This window comes from Uloborus diversus, chromosome 8 (assembly GCF_026930045.1).
Source record: "Uloborus diversus isolate 005 chromosome 8, Udiv.v.3.1, whole genome shotgun sequence".
Taxonomy (NCBI): Eukaryota; Metazoa; Arthropoda; class Arachnida; order Araneae; family Uloboridae; genus Uloborus; species Uloborus diversus.
In genome coordinates, this window is record NC_072738.1 from 108,247,003 (window position 1) to 108,262,016 (window position 15,014).

At 34.1% G+C, this 15,014-nt stretch overlaps 1 protein-coding gene across 1 annotated transcript in view; it reads left to right on the forward strand.

Annotated features, from left to right (window-relative positions):
• The first annotated feature begins 8,540 nt into the window (after positions 1–8,540).
• Positions 8,541–15,014, forward strand: part of LOC129228532 (synaptogenesis protein syg-2-like) — a 107,865-nt gene continuing 101,391 nt past the window's right edge. Inside the window, exon 1 of the mRNA XM_054863212.1 lies at positions 8,541–8,631. Coding sequence (XP_054719187.1) covers positions 8,541–8,631 — 91 coding nt within the window. The remainder of the gene's footprint in view (positions 8,632–15,014) is intronic.

The following is a 15,014-nucleotide window of genomic DNA, read 5'->3' on the forward strand; positions in this document are numbered from 1 at the left end:
AAGCACCACAAGTGTTGGCAACGATATGGTTGATAGCAAGCGGAGTGCAACATTTAATTCGCTTCTTGATTATCATAACATGAAAACGCGGTAGATATCATTTGTGACGTCATAAAGACCACGCCTTATTTTTAAAATCAGACATATTAAAAAATTAAATAAAAATCAAGCGTTGGGAAAATGATTTTTTTTTTTTTTTTTTTTTTTGCTCCATGTTATTTCTTTTGCTTACTCCATCAATTTCAGTGACTAAAAGTAGTAATCTTGACTGAAGGAAAGAACACCATTGTCAATGTAAAGTTCATGATTGGCGCAAAACAAATACCGACATATCGCAATGTCGTAAGCAATATTTAAGCTCGATAAAATGTTTAAATAATATGTTTGTTTTAATTTAGTTTATACTGTTTAATACATTGACATCCTCATATAATATAATAGCTAATGATCGAGTAACGTGATCAACTCGCTCCACGCCATCTTAATTTTATAATATTTTTTGGTATTGTTTGACATGCAGGGAATTGCTTTATTTTGACGAGGCTGAACTGGATCCTGTATCTAAACTGCTTTACTGGTAAGATAGGTTAATCCACAGGAGTTAGAGTTAAAATTTTAACTATCAAAATATCACCAAGCAGGCAATAACTTCGTTCAAATGTAGAAGCAATTTTCACCCGTCATATCTTGCCGGACAATTTTCTAGCTTACAAAAATATTCCATGATACCTTAACAATATCTTTAGGTACTTTACAGAAAGTCGTTTAATGCAAGGGCTCTCATTCTTTCAGGCTCTGCACCCTTGTTTGAACAGTGATGTAAGTTTTTTTTTTCTCTTTTTGTTTTCGGGAGACGTTTTGTATCTGTGAATTGTTGTACTAGACTGTGAACTATAGCACATTTTGGCTGTTCTGCTGCTCTTTTCAACATCCGTTTCATCCTTTTACAACACTCTTCAGTTTTGTAAGTTCTCTGAACGCTCACTCTAAACTGTTTATCAGGACTTTAAGATGATTTCTTAAAAGTTAATTTCCACTAATAATGTCGTAGTAGGATTTTTTCTTTAGCAATCGTGATTTTCTGCGGAGGGTTTTCTTTTTGGCTACAGTAAATTTTCTAATAAAAATACTTTAGAGCTTAAAAATACCTTTTCAAAATGTTTTTCACCTCGCACATCATTATTTAAATCAATTAACATTACATGTAGAATATATCCATTTGCCTAGACAGTACTTTTTAAATAAAATATGAACCAAGACAAAATAATCCAGGAATTTTATAATTACGTAAAAAGAAAAAAAAAACACGTTGAAGAAAATAACTATTTTCCTCTCTGGAAAAAATAATTTTGGAAGGATGTTTCTCTGATGTCGCAGTAAAATTTGATTTTTTAATTCTTGAGAAATTTCTTCATTATACTGCGCATCAACCCGTCAAGTCTTTCTCTTACCTCATTTATCTAACATTTAGTAAATCTGCTTAAGACAGACTTAATGAATTAAAAAGGAAGTTTCTGCGGAACAACTACAAGTTTACTATCGTAATTTTCTTCTTCGCTGTTATAAAACAAATTACTCAAGAACCATAAGCATTCTCTAGCTACAGAAAGGAGGGATTAACAAAAGCATCCTCACAGACTTGTTTAGATGACAGGAAACCGTTTTGTATTCTCTTATATTAGGTAGTTTTTTGTTGAATTTGAGTCCACATGAAAAAGACACAGAATATATACGAGGCAGTGAAATGCAAAGGGGTGTCAGTACATTATTTAAAGTTTCGAGTAAATCGAGCTTAAAGTTCTGATCCTTGGTAAGCTTTCATTTAAAAGAACAAAACAAATCTAAATCATGCTGCACAACAGCATCTACTAAGGCTGCTAGTCCTATCTCTTGCCCCGAGACTGAGGGGAGATCCATTTACTATTTGTACTGGTGATCTCGAAATGCTTAGTTTTCTCACTGTCCTTTAGCTTTTAACTGCCTCATATGTATCTATGTCAGTTACCTATACAAATCCACAGTTTACGTCGAATCTCGCCCAAATTAGACACGGATGTACTTTTACACCAGAGAATGAATTTAAAGGGGTTTTCAATGCCAAAAAAATACGCAACCGTTCGATTTTACTTTTAGGATCTAAAACAGGGATTAAATTGCTCTTTCTATCTGAAATAGTTATTGTTTTGATATCAGTCTCATTCGAAAGCTCACGAAAATTATACCTGTAACTTTTAAGTAAAGAAACATCATTATTATATCGGAAATTTATCTTCTGCCACAAGCTCAGTTTTAATTAGCGTGAATATAATCATTGAAATGAACGATCTGTTGCCATTTTTTTCTCTCGACTGTGAACAAAAAATGTAGTTTTGTTTTGAGGCATTTTCTGTAATCGGGAAATTAAAAAAAAAAATCCTTTTGGTAATTTTTATGCGCTCTGTCAGGTGCCTGATCGCATGCGTCACTTGACATAACTTTTATTTTCGAGGGAGACCGTGCAAAGCTGGAAGACGCAGCGAGTTTTTAACAAAATGATCTTGCTTTTTTTTTTAACCAAATTTTGATACAGTTTTAAGAGAAAAGCATATTTCACCCAAAACATAAAAACTTGTGTAGATTGTAAACCATGATAACAGTTTGAGAATTGTTTTTAGAAAAATGGACTACTCATTCATATACCCTTTCGTAAAAAATGATGACACGAACAAATGGCGCTTTCATTTAATTTCAACGTTCAATTTCAATGCATACTCAAAATAAGATATTTATTTAACCACTTCACAGAGACATTTCTTGTTTACCTAATCCTAAATTAATGAAGCCATTTTAAACAGTAAGAAATGCAAAATATAACGTACATAAATGTAACGTTTTACAAAAAGAATTACTATCTTTGAACAAAACTTTCAACTCGCAAACATACGAAGAAGATTAATCTATTCGTGTCGTACTTCTAAAATTAATTAAAATTTCAGTCACTTGTTTTATATCGATGCTTAAATTTTACTTTATCTCAAACGTATTTAAAAGAAACACTCATAACTTCGGATGGTTAATAATGTATGACTTTAGACTGAAAATCGCATCGAAAGATCCCTTCCTTTTATGCTGAACATATTGTAAACTTGAATATGAATATTTATTTGCCTTTCGGTCCCAACTAGGTAGACAGTTGGAAAAATAAGTTTGATATATTTGTAAAGTAAATATTGATATTATATCTACTTATGTTAGAAAAATTCGTTTTATTAATTCCGATTATATATGCATTTGAATATTACTTTATAATATTTTCTACTTTATGGAATATTCATTATTTTGAAAACTTGTGAGTAAAACAAGACAGCAACAATGCTGCACAATAAAAAATAAGAACGGAAGTGCTATATTTAATATGTTTGAAGAAATCGTTTTAAACTACTAAAATGCATATTAGTGATGGCACATACTAATTGAAAGATTTCTACCATCAAACAAATCTCTAAAAGGATATTGAAACAAAGTAAAGCATTTTTCATAAATGAAAACATTTTGTAATGTATATCTTTTTACCGATCTATAAAAATATCATTTGTTTCTGATAGGTTTCAGTGTTCAATACGAAGGATTTTAAGTTTTTAAAATAAAGGATTGCAGCCAAATGATTAAGCATTTATGATTTCTTAACCTTTTTTTTTTGTTTTTAAATTTCTTACCTCCGTGTTCTTAAAAAAATGTAGTTTTGCGTAATTTCAGTCTATCTTAGTTACTACTAGTTAGTTAAACAGAATATAATACAAAATTAAACATAAGATTTAAAAAAAAGCATAGCACTTGAATCTTCTAAAATCGTACAAATTCATTAAAATCATTTGCCAATTCAAGAGCAGTAAGAAGCAAAGGGATGTGAGTGGACATTTTCAAATTTTTAGTAAAACGCGTTTAAAGATAAGATACTAGGTAGGCTTGATGTTTTTTTCTTCTAAAGCATGTTGTGTAGCAGCACCTACCAGGGCTACTAGTACGATATCCTACCTCAAGACGTGGGAAAGGTTTATTTACTATTTGTGCTGGTTATCTCCAAATTTTGAATTTTGTCACTTACATATCTTTTATTCTTCTGGCTTAAAATAACCAGTACAAATGGTAGGTGAACTTCTCCTGTGTCTTATGGCTAAAGTCTTAATTTGGAGCTAAACACATATTGTTGTTCATTTGTCATGCTGAGTCAGAAATTTGTTCTGTGACGTTATCTGTTGCACTTGGTGAGTTCAAAAATATTTATGTTACGGACAAAAAAAGATATATATACAGTACATATTTTTTTCTTACTAACAATATTCTCTCGATGCAGTATTCGATGAAGTTGACTTTCTTTCAGTTTTCGTCTTACATATAACTTGCACTTACAAAACAGTTTCTTAAAAAATTTTGGTCTGCATTTTAGAACGCTTTATACAGAGTCAATGGAAAATATTTTCACGCATGTATAAAATATTCCTTTAGAGACAGAAGCTTCTTCGCTTTAATGTATTGCGGGCATAGATTTTTTGATATTAATAAATCAACTTCAGTTTTACGAAATCGTTTCTTTCTACAAAACATCAAGGGGAGTTGAGGGGAACCTTGAAATAAAGTGTTTGTCAAATGGACTTACACTTGTTTTTTTTTTTTTTTTTTTTTTTTCGTCTTGCTATGAATATTTACATAAATATCCGCTTGTGTAATTTTAGACTCATTTTGCAGAATGAAAAATTACATTTACAGGTTAGAGAAAGTGGCATAAGTCAAAAGTCTTTCCGTTTAAGCTAAGAATGAATTCGAGGTCCTCTTTAAATCCTCTATTAAATGAACCAATTGAGCAAAAAAAAAAAAAAAAAAACACGAAAATTGTTCAATAACCAAAAATGCTGCTCAAGTGAGAATAATTGTTGCATAATTCAGTTTCTATTGCACTGATTAGCCCAGTAGCCTGAATTTTCTTCTAGGAGGAGCATCACTCGTGCTCTTGCGTTTAATTGACTTTATTTCTGTACATCTATCGTAAATGTTCAAATGAAAGAGATGTAAGTCACTTAAAAATATCTTAAAACGCGTATCAAGTAACTTTTCAATAATCAAAATTTTCCTTTTGGAGTTGCATCACTTACTCTACTGTTTTTGCATTTAATTAACTTTATATCAATGAACCTATCGAAAATGTTATAAAGAAAGTAGTGTAAGTCATTTAAAGTTACTTTAAAACAAGTGGCAAGTAAGTTTTTATAAAAGTTGATTCATAGAAAAGTTGGCTCAATGCACAAAATTTCCCTCTGGAAGGAGCATCACTCACTCTACAGCTCATATACACTGGTGTGCAAAAATTAAGGACGAAGTCGAAAAATTAGCATATCAGCTGAACGAAGAGGCAGAGCGGGCAGAAAGACCAATCAGGAGATTAAGTACGGTGATGTACGGTGGTACATGCGCAGATATGCAGGCAGACGTAATGGGGGAGTGTCTGAGTAGTATAAGTATGTTGTAGATGTAAGATCTGTATTTCTGGCAAAGAGATAGCACGCCGTTTAGCAGTTAAAATCACACCGAGTTGCTGCCTCAGCGAGAAATGGTGAATAATCAATCTGTTAGACGACATCTGGATGCTTTTACCCGAGGTCGAATCATTGGGAAGTTGGAGGAAGGCCGCAGTGTGACAAGTGTGGCTGCAGAGTTCGGAATTGCTCACAGCATCGTTTCACGAGTTTGGAGACAATTTCAAACTACAGGAACAGATATCCGGGGGTTCAATAGTGGTCGTCAACGAGGAACCACACCCGCAGATGACCGGTATATTGTCTTACAGGCCAGAAGAAACAGGCGGCAGACAGCGGGAGAAATCGCTAGACACACGACACAGGCAACTGGACGACCGATATCGCGTTTTACCGTGGCCAGAAGGCTGCACAGTGGTGGTCTGTTTGCACGACGCCCTATACGGTGTGTACCTCTAACGCCTGCCCATCGGAGAAGGCGTTCTCTGTGGTCCCGGGAACACCGGAATTGGAGAGACAATGAATGGGGTATTCTTTACAGATGAGAGCAGATTCAGTCTGAGTAGCGATTCTCATCGCATACTCATCTGGAGAGAGCGGGGAAGCCGCAATCATCCCTCGAACATCATTGAAAGGGACAGGTATGGAGGTCGCGGTGTTCTCGTTTGGGAGGCATCATGCTTGGTAGTCGTACAGACCTTCACATCTTCGACGCAGGTTCAGTCAACGGGACCCGTTATTGTAACGAGATTCTTCTTTCATATGTGCTTCTTTTTAGAGGCGCTATGGGTCCGCAGTTCCTTTTCATGGACGACAATGCACCATGTCATCGCACAGTAGCTGCCGAACAGCTCTTAGAGAGTGAGGATATTGAACGTATGGATTGGCCGGCACGATCTCCGGATCTCAATTCCATCGAGCATGTGTGGGATATTTTAGGCAGACGCTTGGCAGCTCGTACCTTACCGCCAGTAACGATTCGGGAGCTTCGATTGGCGCTGCAAGACGAATAGGCAGCAATGCCTCAACAACTCATTGACACCCTCATTCTTAGCATGGGCAGACGCTGTGAAATCTGCCTAGCAGTCGGGGGAGATCATATCCTTTACTAAAGACCAGATGTTTCTTGCTGGAAACCCATCACAGGGATGTTTCGGCCTTCAGTCGTATTGCGCTCCATGCTACTTTTTCAATAACGCTTCTTTTTATCCCTCTGATTTCTCTTTTATTAAGTGTTGCTTACATTACACATGTCCTTACGAATTGGGGATCTTACGGTATTAAATGTGCTGATTTCGAAAGTTTTTGTACAAAGTTATATTGAAAAAACCGTCTCGTCCTTAATTCTTACACACCAGTGTAGTAAATGTTTGAATAAAAGTGGTGCAAGTCATTTAAAGTTGCTTTTAAACAAGTTGCAAGTAGTTTTTCTTAAAAGCTTATGCATTGAAAAAAAACGGGGAGGGGGGGGGGGGGCGGATTCAAAGCAAATTCTCGTCTTAAAACTTTAATTTACGCAATCCTAATTTTTCAGATCTTTTTCAAAATCTGCAATTGCTCAAACTTCTTTCGCTAGTATCATTATAATCACTACGCATGATTGTTCTCAAGTTGCTTAAGTACTCTACATAGAACAAACTATAAAAAAATATATCGTTATTATGTTAAAATGAAGCAAAGAAATCAATTTATATTCAAAATCTAAGAATTAAATTTTCTCATATCATAAAGTTATATAAAGATGGTGCAATAAGTTTGCAGTGTACACTTACTTGCATGTCAAAAATATTTTGGTATTTGAAAGTTTAATTTGAAAAAGATTTATAAAGTACCTGCATAAATAAATGCATATAATATTTACTATCATCAAATATGCAATACATTCAAAATATCTGCAAATTTGAAAAAGATTCGTAGTAATACATGCATGAATTTTTAATGTATTTCATGACTATTATGTTAGAAAACTTGTTATCTCCTTTAAATTATGGAATCGTTTCTTTTTTCTTTTTTTTTTTAATGTATAAAATAAACCATTTAACGTTTCTAAATTATAAACAAACTCAACGACAAGTAGTCCGAAGCAGTGCCGTCAAAACATACTCAGCATTATTTCAATCAAATTGTATCTAATGCGATTAGCATTGTGTAACACATACAACCAATCATGTTAAAAGCACACGCTTAATTGAAAATGTTCCACTGCATACAGTTGAAGGAAAATATATTGCAAATCACTTTAATTAAGATATTTCTAACAGAAACATATTTTTAAAATGATTCGTGTGACAATGAGTAAATTCAATTTATATTTCGCACTGATTTAATTAAATCACTGTGTTTGACATTACTTTAATCAAACATAAATGGTAAAAGCTTTAAATATTTCTTGCTTTAAAGAGCAATATAAATGTCATACTGGCACTAATGGGTTTTAAGTTATGTGTATTACTGACAAATATTAATGTGGCATGATGTATGCATAATAGGATAGCTAAAAAAAAATAGATTTTTTTTTTTTTGTTTCGGCGTTACCTCTTAAAAAATGTAGGTTAGAATCCTCAATTGGGGGAAAAATTCTAAGTTAAAAAATAGAATGAAAATAGAAATTTTTAGAAAATAATAAAATTGATTTTTTTTTCTTTTGGTTCAAATTACGCTAAATACTGACTATTTATGGCTGTTACCTTACAAAAATATGAAAAAAAACTAATTTTATCATTTTTTTAAAAATTCAAATTTTAGCATATTTTTTCAAATTTTCAACTTAATGCGCAAATTGAAGCTGCCAACTTAGAATTTTTTATTTTTTCTCCCCATTTGAGGATATCAAAATAAAATCAATTTTTTCCAACCACCCTAATGTATACCATATTTATTCAAGCTTTTAATAAGTTTTTACCGAATATTTTCATTAGTTAATTGAATGTAAGAAATATTTTACCATAACACTAAGATTTTCTTCAAAAAAGATTGTTACATGTTTCATTAAATTGTAATAATGTATCGCAAAGATGTTCTTATGTAGTCATGGCGAGGAAGCACAATTCACAGCAAACCCTCAATATACATTGGAAATATGTGTGGAACACTTCAACTCACAAAAAGTATCCCACAAAAAGTGATGTAAAATGTTCATATTACATCATTATATTTCACTATAGGAACGTTATTCATTTGTAGACCAATGTGATTTGAAACCACATTCAGGCTGCTTTATATTTATGTTGTTGGAGCTAACACAAGTTAATTCTTAAGTCACAGATACAAACCTATTTTGAAAATGTAAAAATATATATATTATAAAAGCCAAAATACACCTTAGATGTGTTATAAATATTATTTTTTAACAATCTATGCAAATATTTTTTTTTCTGTAGGAAAAAAAAAACTTGAGCAGTAGTGGGTTTCAAAAAATTGGCAACTAATAAGACTTTGAAGCTCAAAAATATATGTTCTTATTTAGTTAAATTTAAATAACTAAAAGATTTTCTTACTTAATATCCTAGCTTCAATGAAACATAACAGAAAAAAACCCTTCAACTTAAACACTTTTTGCTCAAATTTAATTAGTATATGTGTGATAAAATCTGGTTTTTCGACAAAAAAATAATATTTTACGCATGTTTAGCTATGTCTCTTGGTATAATTATTAAATACTGCTTAAAAAGTAAAAATAATTTCAGTGATGTGTTTTTAATGCCTTAATGAACGTCTCTTTCAACATTTAATAACTACTGCACTTCTTTCACAAGTCTGGGGACGTAATATACTGGAGAATAAAAATATTTTGAATGGGAAGAATTCCTTAGATATGATATTAAAATTTTCTTCAGCCACAAGTTTCAGAAAATCCTTTAGGGTTTCATTATTATTGAAACATTTCTTATTCAAACATTCCTTCTTCTTTGCTTGCCCAAAGGATGATTTTTGCCCAATTTTAAATGCTTTCCACTTTTTCGTGTTTGCTTTAGTATTCCAAGGGAAGATTAGATTTTTAATGAGAAAAATTTTAGAAACGTCGTGGAAACAATTGTCAGTTGAAGAAAAAACGTTCATACATTCTTAACTATGTCACTCGTTTTTACAATCTTAGGGAAATTTATTAAAAAGCAGAGGGCCTACTCATAGTAATATAATATACGTTTTATTTATTCCTAATATGATTTAATACAAAAGAACGAGTTACTACTTATTAAGGATATTAATTCTATAGTTCAAACATATAAATATTTCGTGTGATAAAATACGTAACACTTCGTGCAATAATGAATATAAATGAGGCAGTAAGAAGCAAAGGGATGCAAGTGGACATTTTAGTCCGGTCAATTTAGACAATTGAAATAACAAAAATTCCGGGAAAGCTAAATTTTTGTAGGGACCTTGGGCTTACTATTACAAATAAGGTGCCAAAAGTCCCCATCGATCCCATGTGCGCTAAAAAAGTTATTCGGGGTCAAAGGTCAAAATTTTAGTTTTTTTTTTGGATTTTTCTCAAAAACGGTAAGTTTTATCGAAAAGTACCGCAGACCAAAGTTGTAGATCTCAAAATTCTCTATAAAAATGGTCCTTATGATTTTTTTCTCTAAGACCAAACCTTCCCAGATATTGCGTACTCTCAAAAGACAGCCAGTCATTTACAGAATCCCCTCTACTCGCGTGGCCTTGAATAACATCTGGCTATTCTAGTCCGTGTGGCATCGTTCACGTACCCAGAGGTGCCCAACCCACTAAGAGCAAAGGCGCACCCCCCTCATTTTCGCGGAAATCCCCCCCCCCCAAAAAGCATGCCTCCCCCCAAATGAAAAATACTCCTCAAAACAATCCCCCTAAAAATTTCGATGGCGCAGTCTGGACCATGACCCCTCCTAGGGGGGGGGGAGGGCACCCCTGACGTACCTGCTTCTTTTAGAGTTAAACGTGCAGTTCGAGTGAATAAACGTATTTATTACAAGCGTCTACTGTTTGTGCTGATCAATATTTAAGAAAAATGTAACAATTTCGCTTTATTTGCAATAAATTTTTGACTGAAGGTGAAACTGTTGTGCTGGGCAGTTGTGGAATGCCAACTTTAATCGATGCAAGTCTCGGGAGAAGTTATAAGAATGCTGATTATTTAAGAAGTCAAAAGTCAGTTACAATTCGCGTGAATTGCAGAAAATCATACACACAGAAAAATTCAATCTCTGCAGCAACGTGAGGATAAAGAGGCTAGTACTTCAAAAGTAAGACCTCCTCGTACTGTAGCGCGATTAAGTGAATTTGAATCCAGCTTTTGTTTTTAAAAACACTGCTTATTTTGTGGCTGTAAAGCGGATGAGGAGGCTGAGAAGAAGAAAACGCAGAATAATGAAAGAAAAATTCATAAAGCAGCGACTAAATCATACTCAAAATTAAAAAGTGCAAGAGCAGCTTTTGACACACCTCAGAACGATCTTTAGCTAAGTTTAAAAGGGATTATTTGAATGTAAGTGTGGAAACTTTATAAATTTTTCTGCGATAATTCTGCGTTTTGTTCTTCTCAGCCTCTTCATCCGCTTCCTCGCCACAAAATAAGCAGTGTTTTTTACAACAAAAGCTAGATTCAGATTCACTTAATCCCGCTCTTGTTCGAGGTGGACTTACTTTTGAAGTACTGGCCATGCTCATTAGGGTGGATTGAAAAAAATCAAAATCTGATAAACGCCCGGAAAAGTGACCTTTTGTAGAGATATTTGTTTCAACAAAAGGATTTCGACCGCAAAAAATATCTTGAGGTGTCGCTCGCGCTTCGAAGTTGATCATAAATGCATAAAAACTGGAAAAAGTTATAATAATTTCATCAAATATCAAAATTTGAGAAATTTGATGTTATCGCTCTTAAGAGCAGGATTTTTGTGTAGATTACACATTGCATAAGATCATTTTAATAATAAACTGTATTTTAAAGTTCCATACATGCGTTGAGTCTTGAATTTGACCAATATAGTCAGGATTAAATAACATCGTGTTGCTCCGTACTTAGAGAAAAAAATATTAGAAGTTATGATTTGTAAAAGTTTGCTTTCATATCAATTAATTCTTACATAGATACGAAAAAAAAAGTAATAAAAGCATTTCTTATCTAGTAAAAAAATGTTTAATTCTCCACTTAGCAGATAACTTTGGTTCAAAATGTCAAATTTATCTATGATAGAGAACAAAAGTTATGTAGAAAAATTTTAAAATAATGTGGCTTGCAACAGCCCACATCAGTCACCCTTTGAAACAAAAGACGTTGCTAAAGAAATTTTAATGGGTTTTGAGCCCTCAAACTGTAACCACATTGATTACAATAAAACATAAGTTTGGCATGCGAATTGAACTATTTTACTTCTCATAATTTTCAGTCTTGATTGAAATTGTGGCTTGATGGTATTGTGGCTTAATATTTCTAGATTCTAATCTGACTCGAATAAATCCATCCCTTTTGGATAACCTGTACCTGACTGGTACAGGTAGGATAAAACTGTACCTGACATTTATTTTTCTTATTTTACCTATCGTCTCACTGCATTAATATGACATGTGAGGTTTTGAGTACTTGACACTTATTTTTCTTCTTTTACCTATCGTCTCGCTGCTTTAGTATGGCGTGAAGTTTTGAAAACCATACAACTCAGTAGGTACGCCACCAAGCAATTTGTTTCAAAGTTTTATCGGAAGTCCCCTTTTTGAAAGAGGGAGCTGCCGAGCTTTACCAGTTCTGCTTATCGATGAGCTCATAGCAGTTTCTCTGCGTCAAAATTGAAATCTGTAATTATACATGTTCATTGTCCATCTTCGAACTGATCGTCGTAATTCGTCTTGAAACAAGTTCTCTGATAATGGTCATCCGCAATGCGTAGTGTTATATTTTTTAGATTCTCAAAGTAACCAGATTGCAGAACAAAAGCTGATGTTCTAAACATAGTACGATGGCAAGTTTAAAAAATTCGATTGTATAGCGAAAATTTACAATTTCAGATTTTAACTTGAGTCCTTTGATAAGCAGAAGAGGGAAAACTCGGATCATCTTCTTAAAAAAGGAATATCAGATAAAACTTTAAAAGAAATGGTGCTTGAGAGTGTAACTACTGAATTATATGATTTCCAATACCTCACGTTATACTAAAGCAGTGAGACGATGCGTAAAATTAGACAAAGAAGCGTCAAACACAGTTAGTTGTCTAACCAAGAGAGATGGATTTCTTAGAGTCAGATTAGAATCTAGAAATCTTACTCACAATGCATCACTAAGGCCAAACATTGTCAGAAGTCAAGATAATAATGCGACTCGCCAGCCAAACTATGTTTTATTGTATGAAATGTGGTTACAGTTTGAGAGCTCAAAAAACATTTAAAAGGGGGTTGTTTTCAGGGTTATTTTTCTCGGTTTTTGGAGGGGGACTCTTGCTTCTTAGGGGGGGGGGCTCCGCGATATTGAGGGGTGCGCCCATGCCCGTAGTAGGTCCGGTCCGGCCCCTTTGGGTACGTGAACGATGCCACACGGACTAGAATAGCCAGATGTTATTCAAGGCCATGCAAGTAGAGGGGATTCTGTAAATGACTGGCTGTCTTTTGAGAGTACGCAATATCTGGGAAGGTTTGGTCTTGGAGAAAAAAATCATAAGGACCATTTTTATAGAGAATTTTGAGATCTACAACTTTGATCTGCGGTACTTTTTGATAAAACTTACCGTTTTTGAGAAAAATCCAAAAAACCTAAAATTTTGACCTTTGACCCCGAATAACTTTTTTAGCGCACATGGGATCGATGGGGACTTTTGGCACCTTATTTGTAATAGTAAGCCCAAGGTCCCTACAAAAAATTAGCTTTCCCGGAATTTTTGTTATTTGATCACTATTTTTATGTCTAAATTGACCGGGCTATTTTCAAGTTTTGAGTAAAACGCGTTTAAAGATAACATCCTAGGTAGGCCTTCATTGATTTTTTTTTTCAAATCATGCTGTATAGAAGCAACTACTAGGGCTACTAGTGCAATCTCTTTCCCCAAGACAGAGGAGAGGTTCAACTACTATGTGTACCGGTTATCTCCAAATTTTTAATTTTGCCACTAGCATCCCTTTGCTTCTCACTGTCTCAAATGCCCTTTCTTTCATGCAGTTAGGAATAAAAAGGCGTGGAGAAAGGGAGAATTACATTTTTGTGCCGAAATAATGTTGTAGAATGTTTTTTAAGCTTGTCTAGTAGACGTAACAGTAAGAATTGTAATCTGCTACGTCATTGGACAAGCTAGAATAGTTTTTACACCTTATTTTGAATGCAAGTAAAGTTAGGGGCGTGCACAGGGGGGGGGGGGGGAGAGAAGGGACACCTGTTGGCCAAGGTCCGAGCCTGAAGGTGGGACCTAGATAAGTGAAATACATGTAGATACGTAGGGGTAAACTATATGAAGGGGGGCCAGTAAAAGTCATTTATGACGGGTCCCAAAATTTCTGGGTATGCCATTCCTTTCACCACCTTCCTTTCATATATGTTAAGATTTTTTTAAATAAAGTAAAATACCAGACTAGTTTATTTTCCTACACTCTGAGTCGCAAAATAAACTAGTCTGGTATTTTACTTTATTTAAGAAAAATCATAACATATACGAAAGGAAGGTGACGAAAGGAATGGCATACTCAGAAATTTTGGGACCCGTCATAAATGACTTTTACTGGCCCCCCTCCATGCAATTTACCCCTACGTATCCACATGTATTATACTCTGAGTCGTAAATATAACCTTAATAAAACCCTTTACAAATTGCGACATTTTTTTAAGTGAGCCTCATTGTTAAAATCGGAGAAATGTTCCTGCATTTAAACAGGAATTTTATTTAAACCTGAAAAGTTTTAGTTTGCAAAGTCATTATCCTAAAATAAATTGAAACGCACACGATGCCCGTTATTTATGTCTGCATAAGCATGAGAGCTCTTAAATTCAAGATCGATGTTACATTCCCCCACAAATACTACTAATTTCCCCTCCCCCAGATTAAGAACCCCACTTAAAGGAGAAAATACCCCATAAGACCCCCTAAATGTTTTCTGAGCTTTAAAACCCTCTCCCCTCGTGTTCGCCCTTGGCAAAAAGCACTTGCATAACGTAAGTTAGATACAGCTTCTACAATTTTATACAACTATTTTAGCTACTGTTTTTAAAACTTCTGTTTTTTCCTTTATTACTTGAGTTCCTTGACGTGATGGTTCGAAGTTAGCCCTTGCGCATTTGTCTAAACCCTGCGCCGGCCAATGGATTTTCAATATTCAGGAAATCTTTAGTTCATGTCGCATGATTATTTTGGCATGCAAATGATCCCTTGAGTTTTTTTCTCGGCTTGAATCTTTTGACCAAATTGAATTGCAACCCAAGATTTGCATTGCAATAGTTTAGAAACCTTCATCTTGCGGGGAAAGGAATGTCAATCAAAATTATTAAATGGTAACTGCAATCCGCCAATAGCGGTTCCAAATGAAAGGATACATGCCAATGCAGAGAAA